Below are 24284 nucleotides of genomic sequence, written 5' to 3' on the forward strand. Positions count from 1 at the left end.
AATTACAAGAAACATGGGTAATTCCCGAATCGAAAAAATCTCCGATACAAACAATATCTGACGAAACTGTGGATTACTGAAACGTAAACGAAGACGTCAGTTGAAGTAGCAGAAACAGAGGCAAATATTGAGTTTGTCTCACGGACTGCTCAACGATTTCTATTTTTAAATAAATACAATAAATTAAAATGGATGCTATTGTGTCTTATTGTTATTGATACCTTATCTGGCGAGTTTGAAACAGAATCTTATATAAATATGTACCTTTCTTAGTTTCAATGGAATTTTAATAAAATATCTAGAATGTGCTTGAGACGCCTCCCCATGTTGAACTATCATCTCATTATCATATCCGTATTATAAAGTGAGAAATATATATCTAATTATCTGTGAAGATGGATAGGGGCTATGTGGTAGATCGAAAAGAGCACCCGAAAGATACTGCGGGTATTTGGTCATTGTTGACTTTTTCGTAAGTTTTTTGAAAATTTTATATTTCGTTGTGTCTTCTCTCCTAAAAAGTACCCGAAATTTTTTAATTTCTTGTTGATTTATTTATAACTCATTGTTCTCAGATTGAAGTACATATCGCATTACAAATTTTCCTTAAATTTAGTATGTACTGATTTTTCTTTCGTGAAATGATCAATGAGTATGTACACTATCACTGAGTGATAGTGAGTAAAGAACATATAGAAACAGTTTTTCAATCCCTTTGCTTTATTGTTATTCCACTTCTGGTGAAAAAATCCTTGTAGGTGGAACTCTTAGGGATATTAATAGCGGAAATGTGAGAAGACAGACAAATTTACGTCGTCGCAGAGATTGATACTAGACAGAGTGAGGGTTTTAGGAAAAAAGTTTTGTCTTTGTCTTTAGAGGTTTTTTAGAACGAACTAAACATAGGTGTGGAAGGTGCTCGTATAGCATGATTCCCAATGGACAAACATTACGTAAGGACAAAACAGAAAATATAAAGAGAAACTGATCAAGAAAAGGTAGTCTCAGATGCTAGCACCTCAGGAAGAAATAGATCTTCTCATTGAGTGTTTATGTGCGCCCATAAAATTTAAGAGTTTCACGGCATTCAATTTTTTTAGGATTCCCACTACACTATTCTAGATCGTTATTATCTGCTTAGCACTTTGATTAAGAGTATTGCAATGATAACATCTTTTGAAAAAATTAATAAGAAAATGACGTTGAAGGCATCGAAGTATATAATATAATAGGGACAAAAACATTTGAGGATTACAGTGTAATCCAATCGATTCAATAAAATAAGTTTTCAGGAGATAATTAATCCAGCTCACATAACATAATAATATTTGAGCTGAAAACAATGATACAATAACTCAATAATAATACCTATACAATATAATATATAATATATAGATAGCCCTGCTGATGTATAATATAATGGGGACAGAAGAAGGCGATGATGACGGACGCTTTTTATTTTATTTTCATTGAAAGAATGATAATATATCATGTAACATATCAGTCAATGAACTCCACATTTTATGATAAATAATAACATTGTGGATTATAATAAAATTAAAGTATATCATCAGAAATAAGGCAGAAGTCATTGCCCTGAGTTTCCTAAAAGCTTCAATTCAATCCTTTTGTGATCTGAAACAAAGGAAATGAGATGTGTGAAGAATTAATTTAATCAGAATTATCTCTTGAAGGTACATACATCCTATCATACGCAGAGGAAATAAGAGGGATCTAACTGAAGATGACATTCCCAAAGTTTGGTCAAAATTTAAATCGACCGAACTGGGCGACAGAATGGAGCAGGCCTGGGAAAACCAAAAGGTGAAAAAGGGTCAGAAGAAATCGGTTTTTCGATTGTTAGTCGATTGTTTTTGGAGGCAATACCTGTTGCTTGGGATATTCCAGTTGGTTGTGAAAGTTACATATGCGTGAGTAATTTCTTCCTACTATAATTGAAAGTTAAAAGCTCGCTCAGGAAAAAATTAATACAGTTTGAAATGTGGATGTTGCAGCTTGAACCTTTATGAAAAATTTTCAATGTTTTGCCTATTACTCTTAATTATTATTGCTATTATTCTGTTTTCTATGAGCCAGAGCCACCAGGAAGACTTCAGAAATACATACATAAATAATAATCATATTATTATCACTGTGAGGGTAAAAAACATATACATATTATATTTTCAGTATCCTCACCCCTCGGGCTGTGGCCACTTTAGTGAACTACTTCAAGGAGGGCCAAACTGAGATATCGAAAAACGAAGCATGGTTCAATGGCGCAATAGTAATTTTCACGAATGCTGGCTATCTTTTCTACGAGCATCATTACGTCCTGTTAAAAACCGAATTCGGAATGCAAATAATTATCTCTTTATCCTCGCTGGTCTATAGGAAAGCTCTCAGACTGAGTCCGGCAAAGTTGGCCGAGATCTCCATTGGCAAGATCAACACCGCCTTGGTGAAGGACGTGGTGCAGATTGAAGAAGCAACTTATTATTTGAACGATCTTTGGGTGGAGATAGTACAGTCGATTGTGGTCCTGTATCTGCTCTATTCAATGGTTGGCATTTCTGGGAGTGCTGGCTTAGGGACCGTTTTCATCGTGATAATCGCACAATGTAAGTGAAAAAGGGATTTTGACTCGGAAATGCATTTATTTTTTCATTATTCTCCAAAATGACCTCCTATAATCGAAAATGAAAAAAATTATCAGCCTCATCCTTTCATAGTTTTTGCTTGGGTTTTCAAAAAGCGAATAAAACAATGCGTACATACACCGTACAGAAGATGTTCTCAGGAGAGTTAAAACTACTACCTCTCAGGCTTAGGAAAGTGCAGTTATCCATTGTGGTAGAGTAGTAATTGAAGGAGAAATAAGAAAAAAAGGAAACCACATCAAAGCATCCTGGATGCTAGGATAGCAAATTTATTTTTATAGCATTGAAAAGTATCAAATGCATATCAAAGCTATTAGAAAACACCAGTAATTCGCTCTGTGAGGTTTAGTATATAAATGATGAGGATTAGCGAAGGGACAGTTTTGATCGTTAAGGCAGTAAAAAGGTTATCCAGGTTCAATTCCAGCTATTGGTCTCATGGCTATTCATTGACGAAATATCGTTGATGTAAGCGTTATTGTTAGCGATAAACTGTATTTTTCCATACAAAAACATGAACAGTGCCTACCTATAACCCCTCCATGGCTACGCCCATGTGTATCATCCGCTCAAATTCCAAACAAAAACTTCACTTCCATCGGATGTCGTGCAAGAATTTTCAGAGATCGTGATATCGGAAGACTTTTGAAAAATATTAGGTCAGTTAGTGGAAAATTATATACATTCTACTGTTGAATCGCATGAATTCATGAAAAAGGTGCCTATCTTTTATTTCAACACTTAACTTTTTCAGTGTACATAGCGCTCGTGGTTTTCAAAAAAAGAAAAGCTGCGAACAACAAATCGGACGAAAGGCTTCAACTTACTCAAGAAATAATCACAGCTATAAGGGTGATAAAGATGTATGCTTGGGAAAAATTCTTCGCCAAAAAAATTATTGGTGCACGAAAGTAAGTGGAATTTACGTTTTGACTTCTAATTTGACTGGGAAAATTGAGAAATCTTCAAAATTCAATGAGAATATACATTGTTAAATGCTACACTGCTCAACAGTTGAAAGGGATCACTGAACATACCAGAGTATGTTTAGTCTTGGGGTTGCCAAGGGCTGCCAATCTCCACTATGAATATAATAAGCTACTGAACCTATTTCAAACTCGACTTAAAACATTTTGCGAAAAATTTAATCTCTTGAACACTCCTAGCTGGGAAAACCCTTCCTGTAACCCTTTCTGTATGATTTAGTCAAGTTTAACTGGACCAACTGACTGATCTTCGATTATTGTCAATTCAAATAAAAACTTACTCGTTCAAACGAGAAAAAAGGGGGTTAAGAAACAAATACTGTGTGTTTTTTTATGCCACCACCTGTAGCCTACTACAGTTGCAGCACACGATTTCAGAGGGCAAGTGGAAAGTAAAAAAAAAAAAGAATTTAATAAAGACAACTCAAAATATCCCAGTTTTTTGTGAAAGAACCTACAACAGATGTTCCAGATAACTCAACAAAAGCCACAAATAATTTTTTTTATGAGATCCTTATCAATTTTTGAGAAATGTGTCCTAAGTCATGCCTAAATTATACCGGTCGCATATGTCTACAATAGGATCAGAATTTTGAATGAATATACCTTCCCTGATGCTTTTTATGTTTCAGGCAAGAAATACGTAAGATAAGAACACTAACTGTGCTGAAGTTCCTAGCTATGTTCTTGGGCAACTTGTGCTACAAGCTATCCTATCTTTTCATCATCATTGTTTACCTTTGGACTGGTCATAATTTGTCTGCAGAGATGGTCTACTTCACAGCAACGTGCTACCAGAGGTTAAGGAGGGCCATAGCTTTCATCATACCCATATGTTGTGGATCAATCGCCGAATTCATAGCTTGCTTGAAGCGAATCGAAACTATTCTTGTCGCTGAAGAGATAGATCCCAACGAGCAGAACACCCCAGAGTCTGTCATTATGCCCAAAGTGGATTTCGTTTCGGTGGATGTAGGTGTTAATAAAACTCCAATTTTGAAAGATGTCAGCATGAAACTCAAACCGGGTTTGAATGTTCTTATTGGTCCAGTTGGTTGTGGTAAGAGCACCCTCATCAAAGCGATCTTGAAAGAGTACATACTTCTATCTGGAAAAATGAATATTGAAGGAACACTCTCATACGCGCCACAAAACCCTTGGGTGTTTCCATCATCCATAAAACAGAATATTGTGTTCGGTCAAGCATTCGACGAGGTAAAATATAAGAGAGTACTTGAAGCCTGTGCGTTGAAGTTTGATCTGGATGGTTTAGCTGAAGGAGACGAGACCATTCTAAGTGATTGTAGTGTGAATCTGAGCAAAGGTCAACAAGCTAGAGTGAACATAGCGAGAGCTCTTTACAAAGACAGCGACATATATCTGTTCGACGACTCATTGTCCTCTCTCGATAGTCACGTAAAGCAATACATCTTCGAAAACAGCATCCAAGAATATTTGAAAGATAAACTGGTCATTCTCGCTACCCACGACACTAAATTCGTATCTAAGGCAGACAACGTCGTCATAATGTTGGATGGGACTGTAACCTACTCCGGTAAACCTATGGATATCCCTCAGAAGCTCACCCAAAGTCTCGAGAGCCTTGATAAAGATCTATGCGAATCTGACGAGGAGAATGACGATGAGAGCAAGGAAACTGAAGAAGACAAACCGTGCAATGAAAAGACGGAGTTGATAGCGAAAATGTGCTCTTCGACCAAGGCAAATGTTTACCACGAAAGCTTAGCAACAGGGGGGATAGGTTGGGAGAATTACAAAAAATATTTCATGTTTGGAGGTGGTTTTGTTATATTCTTCATCGTGTTCGGGGTTTATGTGGTCGTGGAGTTTTGTTCGGGTTACTCCGATAAATTGATGACTCATTGGTGAGTAGAATGATACTTTATGGCTAAAGCATAATGGGTATCTATAAAACGATATATACCAAGCTACCTTTCGAACCTTAATGCAGACACTCTTCCACGAATATCATTTCTATTTCAGCTTTGAATATTAAAAACTTCTTCTTTGCATTTCAAAAATTTTGTTATCTTTCATATTCAAATAGCTTAGGACCTTATCAAGTCCAAATAATCCGGCCTTGCTTGGGATCGAAATTTCCACTACAGCTCGAAATTTGATCATGACTTGTTGTTTCAGGGTTCTACTGGAAGAGAAAATTGCTCTAAATCAAAAAAGATCAATGATGACTTCGAATACGAACACTACCAGCAATTTTGCCTCAACCACTACAGATTATATTCTAGAAAATATTTCATCAATCTCCTACGACTACGAAAGCACGAGTAGTTATTTTACAACTGAGACATCCTCTGAAGACCTTTCCACATCTTTCACAATGTCAACAATTTTCACAAACGATACATCAAGTAATATTACTTCACCAATAGAATATCTCTTATATGAGCGAATATTTTACCAAAATTGGTATTGTTTTCTGGTAATAGCTGCCTGTGTACTTTCTTTTGTTGCGAACGTTTTATTCTTCATATTCAGCTTGAAGGTTTCGAAAAATTTGCATAAATCTATGATAACCAACGTTCTCGGTTCACATATATCTTTCTTCGATGTGAACATGAGTGGAAATATTATGAATAGATTTTCCAAGGATTTGTTCAACATAGACGAGTGGATACCATATATCATCAACGAAGCCATGAAGGTAAGTGCCTTCTTGAATCTATTTTGAACCCTTAAAAAAAAATTTGCAAAGTTTCGGTAGTCTTCGAAATATTTCAATTCTCACTATTCAAAATTGTAATTCGAACTTCTAACCTGGGGCTTTGTTGATAGGAAGAACATGTGCAATTGCACTGTTGTTTGAATAGAAATCAAAGTACTATATAGGAATTTCTATTACTAGCACTGAACTGAATCTCATAAAATCCCAACTGAATTGATCTTGAGCTCTTTTTTAGAAAAAGTATGACGTTGTGATTCTTACGAGCATCAAATTACCTTACTCTTGTTTTAGCTGATTTGTCTCGGTTATGTTTACTTCTGGATTTCTGTTCCAGATGTTAACTATGATGACATCTACAGGATTATTGATTGCTTCAATCAACCTGCCGTTCACAATAATGACAATCGCTTTGGTTGTGATATTCTTCTTGGCTTCTCGCTATTGCATAAAACCTGCACGAACACTGAGACGTTTAGATATGGCTAGTAAGTAGCTATGGACTAATAATATTTAATTAGGGCTGATGAAAAGCCCTTTCTATTTCATTTTGTTAGTTGAAACCATCCATGTTCGAAGTGGTATATGCATATTTTATCGTAAGAATCATTTCAGCAAGGAGTCCTTTGCTTGGTCATCTTAACGCTTCCCTGGAAGGATTAACAACAATAAGGGCATACGGTACACAGTCTGTCCTTGCAACTGAGTTTGATAAACATCTCGATCATTACATTGCCGCCCATCATTCGTTCGAAATTCTGATGAGATGCCTGTCTTTTTCACTACACATGCTGTCTGCTGTCTATGTCACTACCATCATTTTGAAGTTTTTAGGACAAGAAGGTAAGAAACTGACCAAGAAAAGATTGAAACTTATATAATCTACGAATTATCCTTAGTTACGTAGACTTTGAATAGGTCAAACAGGTCTTCCACCCAAAACTAGATCCAAAGATCATCCAACAGATTTAACCAAAAGAACAAGGAATAATCGAACTAAGCAAAACTTTTTGTTCAAAAGTTCAAACTAGGCTTGTTGTTTAGTCGAGTAGAAAGTTATTAAGAGTGCGAACACCACTAATTTAATTGAGTGGAGCAGTAGCGGGTGTTTGAGCTACTAAACTACTCGCCACTTGACTAACTAGCCAACAGCCAAGTCTGAACAAGGCTGTCTTCATAGCCACCTTCGTAACGTCAGTTTTTAGTCAAGAATGTCGAGTATTTGAAAAATCTTCTTTCAATTGCTAAATTCTTAAACTTCTCAGTCTCTTTGATGTTTTTTATACTGAAAGAAGGTTCATTTCTCCAGGTGCATCCTCCTCGAATGTTGGATTGGCCATAACCCAGTCCTTCGTCCTGAGCAATTTCCTCGACTGGGGAGTACGCCAATGGGTTATGCTGGAGAGCATCATGACCAACTTCCAACGCTCGGTGGAATACACGGACGTCAAGCAAGAATTGCAGACCGGCCAATGCTTGTCCAACTGGCCATCCCGTGGATGCATCAAGTACCAGAACGTCAGCCTGACCTACAGAGAGAATAACGAGACAGTCCTGAAAAACCTGAATTTCACGATAGAACCGAATGAGAAAATCGGAATTGTTGGTAGAACTGGGGCCGGGAAATCTTCCATAATCGTAACACTATTCAGGCTATACGACTGCGACGGCGACATCGTTATAGACGACGTCAGTATCAAAACGTTATCACTGGATTATCTCCGAAATAACATCAGCATAATACCTCAAGATCCGATCATATTCAGTGGATCGGTGCGTTCCAATGTTGATCCTCTGAGAAAATTCTCGGATAACGATATCTGGCAAGCGTTGAGTGCTGTCAATCTCAAAGCCTTTATAACTGATCTCGATGAAGATATACACGATACCGGCCTCACCTACAGCGTTGGCCAGAGGCAGCTCCTGTGTCTAGCTCGCGCCATAGTCAGGAAAACTAAGATCATAATTCTGGACGAAGCCACAGCGAATATGGACGAGGAAACAGATCTCTTCATCCACAACAAAATCGAGCAGTTGTTCGAGAATTGTACAACCATCACTGTCGCCCACAGGTTGAATTCAGTGATGAGATGCGATAGGGTCATAGTGATGGACCGAGGAGAGATAATAGAGTTCGAGAGTCCGAATGCTCTTCTAGAGAATAAAGATAGTATTTTCTACAAGATGGTGCATCATCATGATGATCAGTAATTTTAATCTTGTGGGAGCTAAGTTTGTACTCAAACTTCAAGATTCCATTGAGCAAAGTTGTGTTTGTGATAATCACAAATTTATTGAAGACTGAACGTTCGATTTATTGAATGTAAATATCGTTTAATTTGTTTATGCATTCTGCGATTGTTATTTTTGCTTCCGTATTTGACTGTTCAAGACTGTTAAGCAATCATGTTTAATACTCAATTGCGATTGGTCAATACGAAACAGTTGAGAGAAAAAGCAGAAGGGAAATGATCTGCTTTTTCCTTATTTCACATCATTTTGTAATTCATTTTTGAAAATAAATTTCATAATCTAAAAAGATATCATTGCGTTTCATTTTAATTCAATGAATGAATGAGCAAAATCATAACTTACAGTTGAATTATTCACTAAAAAGAAAAATTATCATCATACTTCACTCTATGAGTTTGAGAGTCTAAGAGTTATTAATAGGAAAAAAATTGTTATATCATTTGATCAGTTTAGCAGCCTTTCACATGGTTTTAGTACACAAAACTTTTCTAGTCTGATTCGCCTAAGAACATTTGTTGTTTCAACTCCCAACCCTATTTTTTGAGAGCTTGTCACTAGCCTGCAATTTTCGAATTTTGAGCCAAAAATGGTACTTATCAAAAGATTGAGATTGACTTATTGCGTTCTTTCGAAAAAACAATCAAAAAACCGACAATTTTCAGGACAAAATTAGGACAATGGTTTCGAAGTTATAGACATCTCAATTTTTTATCACAAAACTGTACAAAACAAAATCGTCCTGCGTTTTCGAATACTGCAACAGTTTGAGTGATAGAAACTTTTAAATTGAATTGAAATTCACCATTCCACTTATTAAATGAATATGGATTAAAATGAACAACGTCGATATTTTGATTGTTGAGATTATCAGGATTATTTGAGTCATTATCACTCACGGCTTACTAGACGCATGGAGATAGCGAAAAAAACATGTGACAGGATTTATATTTCATTGTACCTGATGTTATTGGTGAATGAATTGCATCTTATCATACCAAAAAAGTGCAATCTCATGGTACGTCTTTCACTAATTTGGTCCAAGGATTCACAGTTGGATTTCACCCTGTCTTCAATTGAAACTCTAAAAAACTATCTATTCTATGGAATGATTGTAGTATGAATTTTCTTGTTGCGTTTTCCAGAAAAAATTCTGGAATACAAAAAAATTCAATCAGATAGGAAAAAGGACATGTGATGGCAGATCCTAATTATTCTCTTGTGTTGATAAAAGAGCATGCACAACGCTACTCTTTTCAACTCCATCGCCTTCATAGTAACAGAAATAATTGTTTCCTTTTTCAATTAATGGCAAGAACTAGATAGTCAAACTGTCTCGAACAGACTTCAATGTTGTTGAAGAGATAGATATTAATGAGAGACCTTTGTCATTTCAAAAGATTATATATGTATATGAGTTAATCTGAAAAAATTCAAATGATTGTAAAGATGTGAAAGTTTGACAGATCCAGTAGGGGGATTTTACAAGGTGAGTTTAATCGGTTTTCCTCATGTCCAATTCAGTTCATATCATTTTGAATTTCATACAGAAACGTCGTTATTTACTGTCTTGAATATCTGCTAACTAAACAGCATTTGCAGGAGGCTGAAATGCATTGAATGCTTCTTGAAGTTGGTGATAATGTCCAACGGATAAATCATGTAGGGAATGCTTTCGATCATTTTGATTTTCGTTTTAACCTATCGACTATTTTTGTGGTAGACCAATAGCGAAAATTTGCAGACTTTTTCTACATTAACCCTTTCTAGCATCATGTACTCTAGTCATTCCGTTGTGATTCTGACGGTCATTGAGAGATTAACTGATGAGAATTTACGATCCTATAATTTGAATGATGCATTTTTTCTTTCATGGCTTATCGAGAGTGCATCTCAATAATCCATAAACGGTCATTCAGCTTTGGGTGTATTTATTTTGAAGATAATTCATGATTAAATACAGACAATTAAGATACCTACGTACATTTCAAATCAATGAACCCGCTTTCTATTTCAGGGAGGATACAATTGAAGTGTTCCTCATTTATCGATAAGGTATCTTGACAACAATTTTCGATTAGAAAACTTAAGATGAAGCAGAATGGTTAACCGATATCTGTATTGTAGTGTACCTGGTTTGATTGGCGAATAGTTATTTTTTATGGTGTGATTGAAGCAAAACGTTAGACTTTTCAAAATGGACAGGGGAAGCTCATTCAGGAGACATCCATGTCCGAAGCAAAATGCAGGATTTTTCTCTCTACTGACTTTTTCGTGAGTACCAAAACAAATATTGGAAAGTTGCAGGAAATGTATCTCTTCCTTCTTAATCTGAATCAATTTGAAAGCATAATGAGTGATCAAAACATCTCAATCTACGACCTATATCGTAATGAATTGAATTAAGTTTATTTTTTACGGAAAAAATCAGTGTTGAAGACAAAACAAATTAATTAAAATTATCATAATAACTCTACGCTACTACCAGCATTTACTAATTGAAATAACAAGAGTTGTATTTTTCTGCTTTGTTCTGAATTTTCATGCGGCAGAAATTGATAAGATATTTTTTATATTCTACGATGTTATGCAAGCCCTTTTCGATTACCGTCTAGGATTTGAGAATATTATCGTTGGAATTGTAACAGCGACATTTGTGATTTATCATTGTTCAGATTATTGATACTGATTAATCTACATTATCACCAAGGAATGAAAAAATCATGATTCTGCAGATAAATAAGACCTATTTTATAGAAATATTTTCGGAGATTATATGGACATTATTTTTTTTTTCAATACTATAGGGTCGATACTAGGAATTGCTCCTAATCCAGGATAATGAATTTGTTGTTGGCTATAACTTTGAGATCACTCTTCCATTGCTTAAATTTTTATGAATATTTCCAGGTATCTCCTAGGTTTCATAAACAGAGGTCGAATACGCGAAATAGAAGAACGCGATCTTTACGATGTTATGGATACATTTCAGTCCAAGAAATTGGGCGATGAGCTTGAGCGTCATTGGTATAGAAATAGGGTGAAGAGGAAAAATCCATCGTTGATTCGGTCGCTTGTGTCCTGTTATGGCAAAGTATTTTTGCTGCTAGCAGTAGCCCAGGCCATCTCAAAAGTTATCTATACGTAAGTAATGAATTAGAACTATAATATAAACTGGAGTAAAAAGTAAAAATCGAAGAACTTTTTTAATACTGGGGCTTCCTAAAGTTCATCAATCAAAATTTAGCATAAAATATTCTTTCAGATACACAATGCCATGGGCTACTAGCAATTTCGTGTCTTATTTCACGCCAGACCAAACTGAGACAACAAGGCAAATGGCATTGTATTACGCTCTTTTCATGGCATCCATCACTTTCTTGAATGGATTATGGCAACAGCATTTTGTGTTGTGGAAGCTTGAACTCGGTATCAAAATGCAAGCAGCCATCTCATCCTTGCTGTACAGGAAGGTATTGTCCTTGAGCCAGTCGAAAGTATCGGAAATATCTACAGGAAGGATTGTTACAAGTATGGTCAAGGATGTGGCGTCGCTCAATCAGGCCATTTTGTATGGAATCGACTTTGTGTTAGAGTCCTTCCAAGTTTTGTTAGTATGTTATTTGCTCTACACAAAAATGGGGGTCGCTTCCATTGGTAGTTTGGGCATTTTGTGTTTTTCAGTGACGTTACAAAGTAAGTTCTTCCATAAGAAATGGAAAAATCCAAAATATGTTTCTAAATCTGCTGATCCTTTCCCAAGTCCTTTTCAATCAGCATGACAATCTACCTGATCTCATAGTTCTTCTCGCTCTAAATATCGAAAAGTATTTATTAGTGATTGATCTTGGAGTCATTTGGTATCAAATGAAAATGATTTTGAATTCCAGTTGCTGCTTCTTTCCTGACATACGTGAAAAGAAAGGGATGTAACCAAAAATCGGATCAGAGATTGCAACAAACTCAAGAAATATTGAGTTCGATAAGACTCATCAAAATGTACAGATGGGAATCGTTCTTTAAGGAAAAGTTGTTGAAGTTACGAAAGTAAGTATAATCATCATCGTCTCCATCGGTATTCATATTCAGCATGAATTTATTTTCATTCATCAACCTTTTTTTCAGAGTTGAACTCTCAAACCTGCACGGTGTATTTGTGTGGAAAAGTATATCCATAATCGTTGGAATAGTATCAGGAAAATTGGCCCAAGCTTGCCTTTTCGTATACTACATTCACCTTGGATATAGCATTAATGCAGGCATTATTTATTACGTGCAGGATTTGTTCCAAAAGGTTGGAAAAGCAATGATTTTCATACCCCTCGGTATACAAGCCATGGCTGAATTCATGGTGAGTTTGAGAAGAGTCGACCACATTCTCAACTCAGAAGAAAACAACGTAGTGTATAAAAGCACAATTCAAATGCTGAAACCAGAGATAAATCTAGCTGGAGTAGAGGTGGAATTCGGCAATAAAAAAATATTGCAAAATGTCAATATAAAGTTCTCATCAGGTTTACACCTACTGATCGGTCCCTCTGGATGCGGTAAGAGTACCCTACTGAAGGCACTTCTGGAAGAATTTGACATTTCTAAAGGCAGACTTAAAGTCCAAGGTACGATTTCATACGCCAATCAAAATCCATGGCTGTTTCCATCAACTCTCAGACAGAATATCTTGTTTGGACAAAAATACGAAGAGAGGAAGTATAACAAAGTCCTGGAGGTTTGTGGGTTGAAATACGACTTTAGTAGATTTGCCAATGGCGACGAAACTATCTTGACAGACTGTGGGGCTAATCTCAGTAGAGGGCAACAATGCAGGATCAACTTGGCCAGGGCAATATATAAAGAAAGCGATATTTATCTCCTAGATGATTGCTTGGCTTCTCTTGACGTTCAAATCAAGAGTCAAGTGTTCAATAATGCTATAAAGGAGTATTTACGCGGTAAATTATGCCTTTTAGTTACTCACAGCACCCATTTCGTCAATCAGGCGGATACTGTAACTATCATGGGAGACTCAACCGTCAAATATTCAGGACACCCATCTAAAATTCCCGCAGAATTGTTCAAAGAGATAGAGGAAGAGCAAAATGATGATGTTGACGAGACCACTGATATTATTTCTCCTGAAGAAGAAGTAGTCGACGATAGAGATGAAGGAAGTGCACTTTTACCTCAGAAAAAGAAGGACAATATTTATGAGGAGAAGAAAAAAACTGGGAAGGTCAATATGCAAAGTTACAAGAATTATTTCAAGTTTGGGGGTGGATGCACTATGTTTATCGCATTAATTGGGCTGCATATTATTTGTGAGGTTTCCAGTGGAGCAGGAGACAAGTTCCTGAGTAAATGGTATGTATCACCAATTACCATTTAGTGTCCAATCGTATTTCTCTTGAATCTTCGTTGAATAACAGAGGTTTTCATGCAATTATCAAAAAAATCTTTGGCTTAGAGCCGTTTTCTTCCTATCATTTAATTTTGATTTATCACAAATATTTGATAATAACTCAATCTAGAACATTTTCAGGGTAAACGAACAAAAAGTTAACGTAACAAATACAACCACGGTCCACAACATTACCCTTGGAACAACAACCCAGTCCCCTGAGTTTGTGGGTTATACAACAGAAAGTTTACGAATTGACACAACGACTTATTTCGATACAGAAATATCTCAAAACATATCCTTCTCCACTGATTCATATTTGGAACAGAATATTTCTACGGTAATGCCAACATCAGAAGATAATTCTTGGTTAGGTGGAATCGAGCAGTTTATAATACAGATAGATATGTTCACTTTGTACGTAGCTGCAATAATCTTTTCCACAATCTTCGTGGTGGTTCGCTGCTTCGTCACTTACTATTATACAATCAAAGTTTCCAAAAATATCCACAAATCTATGGCCACCAACATTCTGCAAGGATGTATGACATTTTTCGATACCAATTTGATAGGGAATGTACTCACCAGATTTTCGAGGGATCTTTATATGATGGATGAATTGGTACCGTTCATTTGGCTCGAGGGTTTTAGGGTGAGTACTGAAAAATTTTGGTTCAATTTTCACCCAGTTTCAGTAAAGTTCTTTGTGGTATATGCTGAAGAATATTCATCATTTGTATCGAAATTTTAACATTTTTTATTTCAGCTTTTCTTCCTGCTGCCCTTCGCCGTTCTCTTCATTGCATCCGTCAGTTTTACATTAGCCGTTGCTTCAGCAGTCTTGAGCATTGCTTTTTACTTCGTTTGTGACTATTTCCTCTGCACCACGAGAAGCACACAACGGTTGAGCAACTCCAGTAAGTTTATACTTTTGTGGTATACAAACGGATATTTAACCTTCTTGAAATTCTTACAGCCCTCAGCCCAGTTATTGGTCATCTCAATTCAACACTAGAAGGGCTCATAATCATCAGAGCATACGGTACACAACACATTCTGAAGAACGAGTTTGACAGACATCTAGATTTGAACATTTCGGCCAATCACTTGAGAGAAATGGCTGCAAGGACTTTAGGATTCTATTCGCATACTTTGGCGACAGGATTTACGGTTGTTATAGCATTAGCACTGCTTTTCTTGGATCTAGGTAGGCAATGGCTGAGCCGAGGCCTCATTTAGAATTTAATTAAATCACTATGATTCGTTCAGCAAAAACAATTTGAAAAGAAAAAGATATTTGGTGGAAAACGACTCATTTCCGCTTGTTTTCCAGGTGTCTTGGCTGGAGATGTGGGTCTGGTCCTCACCCAATCAAACCTGTTGTGCCTCTTCCTAGAATTTGGTATTATGATGTGGATGATGATGGAAAACAACATGACGAGCGTCGAAAGGGTACTAGAATACACGATACTCCCTCAAGAGAACCAAGGTGGCAGGGAACTCCAACAATGGCCTTATGAAGGCAGCGTCAAATTCCGAAACGTCAGTTTGACCTACAGGAAGAACGGTGAAACTGTACTCCGTAATCTTAACGTGGATATCCTTCCACAAGAAAAAATTGGAATAGTTGGTAGAACAGGGGCAGGAAAATCCTCCATCATCGTCACGTTGTTCAAAATGTACGATTTTTCTGGAGACATCATGATCGATGATGTTAACATCAAGACGCTATCGCTGGAGTGCCTCAGGACGCATCTTTCGATTATTCCTCAAGATCCCGTAATTTTCAAGGGGACTGTTAGGAGTAACATCGACCCTAAACAAACTATAACTGATGAACAAGTTTGGAAGACGTTAGAAATAGTAAATTTAAAGACTTATTTCAAGAGTTTAGACGAAGATTTGGCGGAAAAAAATCTGAGTATTGGTCAGAAGCAGTTGATTTGTTTGGCTCGCGCTCTGACAAGGCGTTCTAAAATCGTGGTACTAGATGAAGCGACTGCCAACATGGACGAGAAAATGGACTCGTTTATTCAGCAGAAAATCAGAGAACTCTTCCAGTTTTGCACGGTCATAACTGTAGCGCACAGGTTACATACAGTCAAAAATTGCGATAGGATAATAGTTATGGACAGGGGAAGAATAGTAGAATTCGACACACCGCAAAATCTACTCAACAACTCTAACGGATTATTCTACAAAATGGTGCATCAGAAGAAGGAAAAAGTGCATGAATCTCAAAGTAAAAAGTTGACTTGATAAAAATTTTAATTAACGAATGAAAGTTTTGAAAGTTGGAAGTGAACTACAAAAAAATAAATAATATCTAGTATGATATTATTTTTATGAATCCTTTATTATAGAAAGTGTTTGTTGTGAATGATTGAATAAAATGATGTTTTTGTTATAAATTCAGTGATATTATTTAGGTTACCCATGAAACAGCTTTACTTGTTATTCAGAGGTGTTTTGTTTTTGCAGGACAACGCCCCTGTACACAAATCTCGTGTTTCCATGCAAAAAATTCGTGATTTAGGGTTTGAATTACTAGAACACCCTCCTGATTCACCAGATTCGGTTCCATCCGACTATCATCTCTTTCCTCAACTGAAAAAAAGTTTAAAAGGTCGTACATTTTCTTCCAACGAGGACGTAATGAAAGCTGTGGAGGTCTGGTCCATTTTACTTTACACGGCTTTGTAAACCAGCATAACTGTCGGTATTGATCAGATGAAAATCCAAGATTATTTCGCGAGGTGCATACTCATGAGCTTCTTCCCCAAAAATTAAATGCTTGGGCGGGTTTTTATGGAAACCACATAATCGGCCGTTTTTTATAATCGGTAAGCTTACTGGCCAAATTTATTTAGATCTGTTAGAGAACGCTATTTATCCAGCCCTCGTGCAGGAATTGGAAAATGCAGAAGACCATCAAACGATCATTTTCCAACAAGATGGCGCACCACCTCATTTCGTTCAACCGGTGCGTCATTTTCCGAATGGAAGAAGGGGACATATTGAGTGGCCATACAGATCGCCTGATCTGGCTCCACTGGACTTTTTCTACGGAGACCCTTGAAATCCAACATTTACGCTACCCAGCCTGAGCCACTGGATGATTTGCGAACTCGAATCATTAATGAATGCCGTCAAATCACACATGAAATCTCGAGAAATGTACGTGAACGTTTTCAGCAAAACTTATATTACTGCATGGAAGTGAATGGTGCTCATTTCCGGAATTTAATGAACTAATCACAGCACCTAAGTACTCTTCCACAATTTCACCCGTCATTTCGTAATCGATAGAAATTTTGAAGCGAAATTTCAGGATCAGATAGTACCTACTCGATGAGATCTTCAACATGAGGTATCGCAACAGGGGGGGTTGCAGTTACGGGGATGCAAAGAGCGATTTTCCACATTTTCATTTTCAATCAGTTGGACCACAATGTATAGTGTGGTTCCGAATATATATTGCTCGAATCAATTGATAAAATAACTCGTTTTGTCCACGTATTGTTGCATGTATATATAGGATCAATATTTCAGACATTGTTTAAAATTTTTCGGCATATATCTTCTATTTCTCACTTCCCGGGCCTAAGAGCTGCGTTACAAAGTCAATTTTACGATCAGTCAATGTTTGAGGAATTTATCAGAAAGCAAATTCGTCAGTTGTACTTTTGAAAAAGAATTCTCACAGAGGTATTTGTTCATGAAAATTCAAACAGTAGAAATCTCCAATTGTTTCGTCTCGTTGTAGACAAATGTTGTTTACTTTATTGTAAGAGCAATACAAATAAATCCCCCAGAAGTAGTTTATGACTTCATTCTATCAAACTTATCGGGAGAGAATACACTGTCGATTCTTCTCGGAAATAAAATATATTTTCAGTTCGTTAAATTATTCCATCGAATTTCTAACTTTTGGTCGTGATATGTCATAAAATCATAAATAGAAAATGGATAGGGGGCCTAGGCAAGAAAGAGAGCAGCATCCGAAGGATCATGCGAACTTCTTGTCGATTCTATTTTTTTCGTGAGTATCTTCCGATTGGTTTTCATGAGGAAATTCTCGAACATCTTTTCAGATACATGGTGAAATTTTTACGAAAAGGAAGGAAGCAACATATGGATGAGAATGATTTAACGAACGTAATGGAAAATATGAAAACCAAACATCTGGCCGAAAAATTGGAAAATTGTTGGATAGAACTCCAAAAGACCAATAAAAAACCATCACTTCTGAGAGCGATCACGAGGTGTTTCGGATACTCCATGATTTGGCTATTCTCTAGTAATCTTATCGTATCAGTAGTGCAAACGTGAGTATAAAAAAAGTATATAACGCAAAGATCATAGATTACATTACAGTTGATATACGAGATAGGAGATAAATAGTATGAACCAAGGTAGCCAACGCAAAGGACACCGAGCAATTATATAAAAAACCCTAAAACTTCTACTCTTGATCAAAACAGTTATAAGTGGAGAATGCTAAATCTATCTTGTAAAAGGGGTGGTCTTGATTGAAATCATTCGGGGAATCACAAATATTCCGTCTAAATTATTTTTTCTTCCAGGCATATTTGAGGAAGCACATATTTCGTAAAATATATCTAATAAAAAAAACTAGAGCTGTACATGTTCCATTTTGTCCCACTCTCTTACTCTATTTAATAGTAACAAGGTGATCAAATTACTCTTCAAGAATGCCTTTTCCATAGATAGATAAACTAAGTACTTTCATAACAGTGATGACATTGAAGCCCTCCAATTTTTTCTCAAGAAAATCTAGCATCATCACTTTACTTGTTGTCCTCTGATGGTTCAAATTTCATTCACACGAAACTGGAGAAGTGTTGTTGAGCCTGCTGGCTGCTAGGTTGATTCTATCAAATTATACTTCCAGGTGGACACATCCATGGGCGCTAGGTAAATTTGTGGCATACTTTGAAAAAGGACAAACCAGCATTACAACGTCTCAAGCCATATTCTATGCCAGCATCATGTTATTATGTTCAGGATTGGGTAGCCTATGGAGGGAACATTACCATCTGTTGAAAACCGAGCTCGGTATAAGAATAGAGTCCTCCATTTCATCACTCATATATAGGAAGATTTTGCGATTAGACCAAACCAAGAACAAGAAAATATCTACCGGGAGTGTCATAACTGGACTTACAAAAGATATTTCAAACATCAAAGAAGTGATAATGGTTGGAATAGAAAACATATCGGATGTAATACAGTTGATATTCACTATCTATCTGCTGTACCAAAAGCTTGGGGTTTCCTCCCTAAGTGGAGTTCTCATAGTCGTGGTCACCACAGTCATTCAAGGTGAATATGAAGTTTTAAAATCTTAAGTACCGATACCTAGTACTACAGAATACACTACTAAAGAACTTCGTGATGATTAGCTTCAGTATTCATTTATTTGGGTATATGAGTATTCATATGGGAAGTTCTCAAAGCAAAAGGGTTTTCAGAGATATTGCAGAAATCTTGTGTGAAATGGGTGAATAGTACTAAACTTTCAAACAGTTAGACTAATAGAAACTGGCAAAAAAGAAGATTTTTACAGTAGGTTCTATTTCAGAAATTCACCACAACGAATATTAACAATAAATGAAAAAAACCAAATCAAATAGGTGAAAATAACGAAAAATAACATTTTTAAATTAATAAAGAACGAAGATCAAGATACAAAAATATTTCACGGAATATGTTGATACAAGATAAGTTGATGCGTATTGGTATTCGTTGCTCTAAATGTAAAAAACTCAAAAGCAGTCTAGTGTGAATTAAAAGTACTAGAGAGACGTTGTGTAGTCAACAATTTAGTCGAATACTGACCAGTTCTATTCCAAAACATTCACAATTATTTTCGGTACGTTATTAATCTATGTATTCTTTGTTTTCTGCAGTTTTTTTGGCTAGAATGACTTATGCTAGTCGAGGTGTATGTAATAAAAAGAGCGATGAAAGATTGGCGCAAATCCAAGAGGTACTGAGCTCAATAAGATTGGTGAAAATGTATGGCTGGGAGGAGTTTTTCGAGAAGAGGCTTATGATGTTCAGGAGGTGAGTAGATAGGTAGGGTGAAAGTAATAAGCAAAGAAATCTCGTTATATAACAATAATGAAATGATATCGTATTGTATCTGAGAAGTGGATAAGAAATCCCGAGTTATTTACTCAACAATCCACCAAATATAAAAAATCTTTGTAAGACCCCCCTTTTTCCAAATTCTGAGCCAAATCGGAAATTTTTGGTTGTTCTGCACCCGCAAAGCAATACTTTGCATCAAAGGCTGAAAAATGAAAATCCAGTATCACCAAAGTAATTTCAAATTTATACCTAGTCAAACATAGGCAATTTAAGCAACCCCACTTCATTTTTACTTAGTTTAGTCTAACCTAGGATACAGTGGTGAATTATTGACCGCTAATTCTGTGCAAGCAATTTTCATATCCTTGATTCCTTTCAGGATCGAGTTGAAAAGTCTTTTCAACCTATACACCCTGAAAAGCTTAGCTCGAGTTATTGGTTCAGTAACAGGAAAGCTTTCACATGCATCCACCCTACTTCTGTGCTTATGGTTAGGAAGAGATTTGAACGCTGATGTGATCTATTACGCGAGCTCTTGTTTCCATCGGGCTTCCAAAGCCTTGGTTTTCTTACCCATGGGCTTACAAGTAACATCTGAGTTTTTGATGGCATCTAAAAGAGTTAACATCATTTTGTACGCCGAGGAAAACCAAACAACGTTCTCTGAAAAATCATCAACGATGAAACCCTCCATTGTCTTCAAAGAAACAGATGTGGAAGTTGACAACATCAAGATTCTGAAGAACCTTAATTTAGAACTAGGGGTTGGGCTGAATGTTCTTATTGGTCCTTCTGGCTCTGGGAAGACTTCATTGCTAAAAGCTATTCTAGACGAATATTCTTGCATAAATGGTAAAAAAAATGTCCGAGGTACCATTTCATACATGGCACAAAAATCATGGTTGTTTCCCTCTTCGCTAAAACAAAACATCCTCTTCGGTCAAGCCATGGACGAAAAGAAATATGGAACTGTTTTGGATATATGCGGTTTGACATATGACATAAGTACTTTTTTATTGGGGGATGAAGTGATCCTTACAGATTGTGGTACGAATCTGAGCGGTGGACAACAAACTAGAATAAATTTAGCACGTGCTTTATACAAAGAATCTGACATTTATTTGCTGGATGATTGCTTGGCCTCCCTCGATGTGAACATCAAGAACCATGTGTTCAAAAATGCTATCAAGGGTTATTTGAGCAACAAGTTATGCCTTCTAGTTACCCACAGCACACAATTCTTGGACCAAGCGGACAATATCATCATTATGGATGGGGGCATCATCAAATATGCTGGGAAACCTTTGAATCTACCGAAAGAACTACCAATGATTGAACAGAATATAGAAGAGGAGGAAGATTTCGAAGTAATCGATCAAGAGACAGAAGATAATGACGAGGCTGAGATAGAAGAAGATGCATCCCTTCTTCTAAAAAAAGAACCAGAGAAACAAGAAAATATATATAAAGAAAAGAATAACACTGGAAAAGTTGGATTCTACATTTACAAGAGTTACTTCAAGTATGGCGGTGGTCTTCATGTGGTTTTCATAATTGGCGGTATTTACTTCTTTTCAGAGTTGTTTCATGCATCTGGCGAGAAACTACTCAGCAACTGGTGAGTTCATCTTATGACTTGATTATGTTCATTTAAAGCTTCTCTGTATTCAAACTCTGTTTTGAAGAGTCCCAAATAAGTGAGCTACAAACCTATAATTGACCTTCTCTCTACCTCTTCACCATTTTGGTCGATTGATGAGAATATTTCTAGGTTGAACGCTAAACATGCTACTAATACGACTACTTGGAATTTTGCGGAGCCCAATGCAACTTCAACGATTGCTACGAGTACCATTCAAGCTATTTTCTCGAAAATGCCTTCAGAAATATATTCAACAACGTCGTCGCCCCAGTCTTTCACCACGACATTTTTCAGAAATTCCTCGGAGGTTTTGGGTGAAAACATTACCAACTCCCTACTGAAGGAGGAGAATGTCAAGCTGTACTATTCAATAAGCATCACCTTCGCTGGTTCTCTGATCTCTTTCTTAGGTATCATCGTATGCGTATATTTTGGTTTGAAAATAGCGAGAAACATCCATCAAGACATGATATATAATTTGTTGAATGGTTGCATGAGATTCTTCGATACCCATCTGATCGGTACTATCCTCACAAGATTCTCTAGGGATTTGTTTATATTGGATGAGAGACTTCCCATATTTTGGAATGGACTGAGAGTGAGTTTTACCAATGACATGTGTAGGCGGGGAGATATTTTGTAGACTTTCTTTTCTCTAGCCATGTGCCTCTCTCTGATTGCCTCCATAGGACCTCTGTTCCTAGGGATTTCGTTAGTTTTGGTTGTGATACTCTACAAGATAACAGACTACGTTCTCAGCACGTTGAGGAACTTGCAAAGGCTCAACAGTTCCAGTGAGTATCATATTAATAACAAGAAGTTTCACAAAAACAGCGTCATCCAGAGTGTTTAGCGAAAAATTCATAAGACTGAATGCAAATCATTTTACAGCCATGAGTCCTGTAATTGGGCATGTCAATGCAACCCTGGAAGGTTTGAGCATTATAAGAACGCATGGAGTACAGGAAATACTCAAAGATGAATACGATAAACATTTAGATTTGAACATGACCTCTCTTCATCTGAAAGAGATCTCCAGCAGGTTCATGAACTTCTACTGTCACACAGTTGGATTATTTTATTCATCTCTGGTCGTTGCCACTCTCATTCTTTCCAAGGGTAAGCATTTTATTTGGTTTCCAGAATCATATCTAATAAAGTAAATAAATATTCTATTTTCTCTCAATTATTTCCTCAGGAATATTAGCTGGAGATGCTGGTTTACTCCTCAACCAAACACACACCCTTACACATTATTTGGAAATACTTCTGTTGCTCTGGACGTTGATGGAAAACAGCATGACCAACGTAGAACGTATCTTAGAATACCAGAAGGTTCCTAAGGAAATACGAAAGAAAGGAAGGGTAATAGAGAACTGGCCAAGTCGTGGAGAAATTAAATTCCAAAACCTCAGCCTGTCCTACCGCTCCGACAATGAAACTGTATTGAAAAATCTCGATTTCGTCATAGAGCCTGAGCATAAAATTGGAATTGTTGGCAGAACTGGGGCTGGAAAGTCCTCCATAACCATGACTTTGTTCAGACTCTACGAATATACTGGTAGTTTGATGATTGATGGAGTCGATATTAAAACGCTCTCCCTAGAGTTCCTCAGGTCCCATCTAGCCATAATTCCCCAAGATCCTGTGATATATACAGGTACTTTAAGGACCAACATTGATCCCTACGAAGCCTTGAGTGACGAAGAGATATGGAAGGTCTTGGAAATTGTGAATCTTAAAGATAATTTCAAAAGCCTACAGGAGAACTTGAAAGAATCAAATCTAAGTATAGGGCAGAAGCAGCTGATATCTATAGCGCGAGCCTTAACGAAGAAGACAAAAATTGTCATCTTGGACGAAGCAACTGCTAATATGGACGATGCTATGGACGCTCTAATACACGAAAAGATCAACGAATTGTTCAAGTCATGCACGGTGATAACAATCGCTCACAAGTTGAACAATGTTTTGAACTGTGATAAAGTTGTTGTCATGGATAAAGGGGAGGTTGTTGAATTTGGCAGTCCTCAGGATCTGCTGAACAATACTGGAGGAATTTTCTACAAAATGGTTAATCAGAAGCATAGCAAATGATATGTAAACTATAACCACGAGATCTTTGGACTGAACAATTTGAACTGAATGACCAGATGTACATAATACGAGTTGTAGGGAATAAAAAACTGTTTTTAGTAGTTGATGTTCACTTATTTCACAAATGCATATGACTGAACTCTTGTAGCTGAAAAATAGAAATTAAAACTACGACGCAAGCAAAATGGCTTCGTGGAATTAGTGAAATTCTAACAGCTAGAAATTGAGTTAAATTTTTTACTGGGATAAGTTATTTACCACCCCATGTGGGTTTCGTTAAAGTATGGGCCACATAATTCAAGAAATATAGCCTAAATGACCACTTTTCGATTCTTAACAAATATTTAAATAGTATTGCACTATCACTACACAGTTAATGAAACGTTGACAGATGGTTCAGTAATAGATAATTTTTCAGAAAATTTTTATATTAATG

The 24284-nt window shown here is 36.6% G+C and overlaps 3 protein-coding genes across 4 annotated transcripts; all 3 read left to right on the forward strand.

The window, feature by feature from the left end:
* Nucleotides 1-277: 277 nt before the first annotated feature.
* LOC123311350 (ATP-binding cassette sub-family C member 4-like) lies at nt 278-8888 on the forward strand. The gene is made up of 9 exons (XM_044895256.1): nt 278-472; nt 1695-1931; nt 2191-2621; nt 3415-3571; nt 4279-5532; nt 5807-6329; nt 6685-6835; nt 6963-7190; nt 7657-8888. The coding sequence occupies exons 1-9, from the start codon at nt 396-398 to the stop codon at nt 8556-8558; spliced, it is 3960 nt and encodes a 1319-aa protein (XP_044751191.1). The 5' UTR covers nt 278-395; the 3' UTR covers nt 8559-8888.
* A 1747-nt stretch (nt 8889-10635) lies between these two features.
* Nucleotides 10636-16343, forward strand: LOC123311544 (ATP-binding cassette sub-family C member 4-like). 2 transcript variants are annotated; one of them, XM_044895580.1, is made up of 10 exons: nt 10636-10652; nt 10725-10871; nt 11508-11741; nt 11863-12293; nt 12488-12644; nt 12723-13955; nt 14134-14644; nt 14759-14909; nt 14969-15199; nt 15326-16343. In XM_044895580.1, exons 2-10 carry the CDS (start codon nt 10795-10797, stop codon nt 16249-16251), a joined length of 3951 nt encoding a protein of 1316 aa, XP_044751515.1. In that variant the 5' UTR covers nt 10636-10652; nt 10725-10794; the 3' UTR covers nt 16252-16343. The 2 variants fall into 2 exon arrangements, with proteins under 2 accessions (XP_044751515.1, XP_044751514.1); XM_044895579.1 differs by lacking the exon at nt 10636-10652 and having other exon boundaries at nt 10695-10871.
* A 1412-nt stretch (nt 16344-17755) lies between these two features.
* Nucleotides 17756-23949, forward strand: LOC123311445 (ATP-binding cassette subfamily C member 4-like). The gene is made up of 9 exons (XM_044895429.1): nt 17756-18034; nt 18087-18320; nt 18908-19338; nt 19926-20082; nt 20489-21727; nt 21881-22349; nt 22395-22545; nt 22643-22870; nt 22950-23949. The coding sequence occupies exons 1-9, from the start codon at nt 17958-17960 to the stop codon at nt 23846-23848; spliced, it is 3885 nt and encodes a 1294-aa protein (XP_044751364.1). The 5' UTR covers nt 17756-17957; the 3' UTR covers nt 23849-23949.
* Nucleotides 23950-24284: the final 335 nt, after the last annotated feature.

The sequence above is a fragment of the Coccinella septempunctata genome, chromosome 4, assembly GCF_907165205.1.
Source record: "Coccinella septempunctata chromosome 4, icCocSept1.1, whole genome shotgun sequence".
NCBI classification, from domain to species: Eukaryota; Metazoa; Arthropoda; class Insecta; order Coleoptera; family Coccinellidae; genus Coccinella; species Coccinella septempunctata.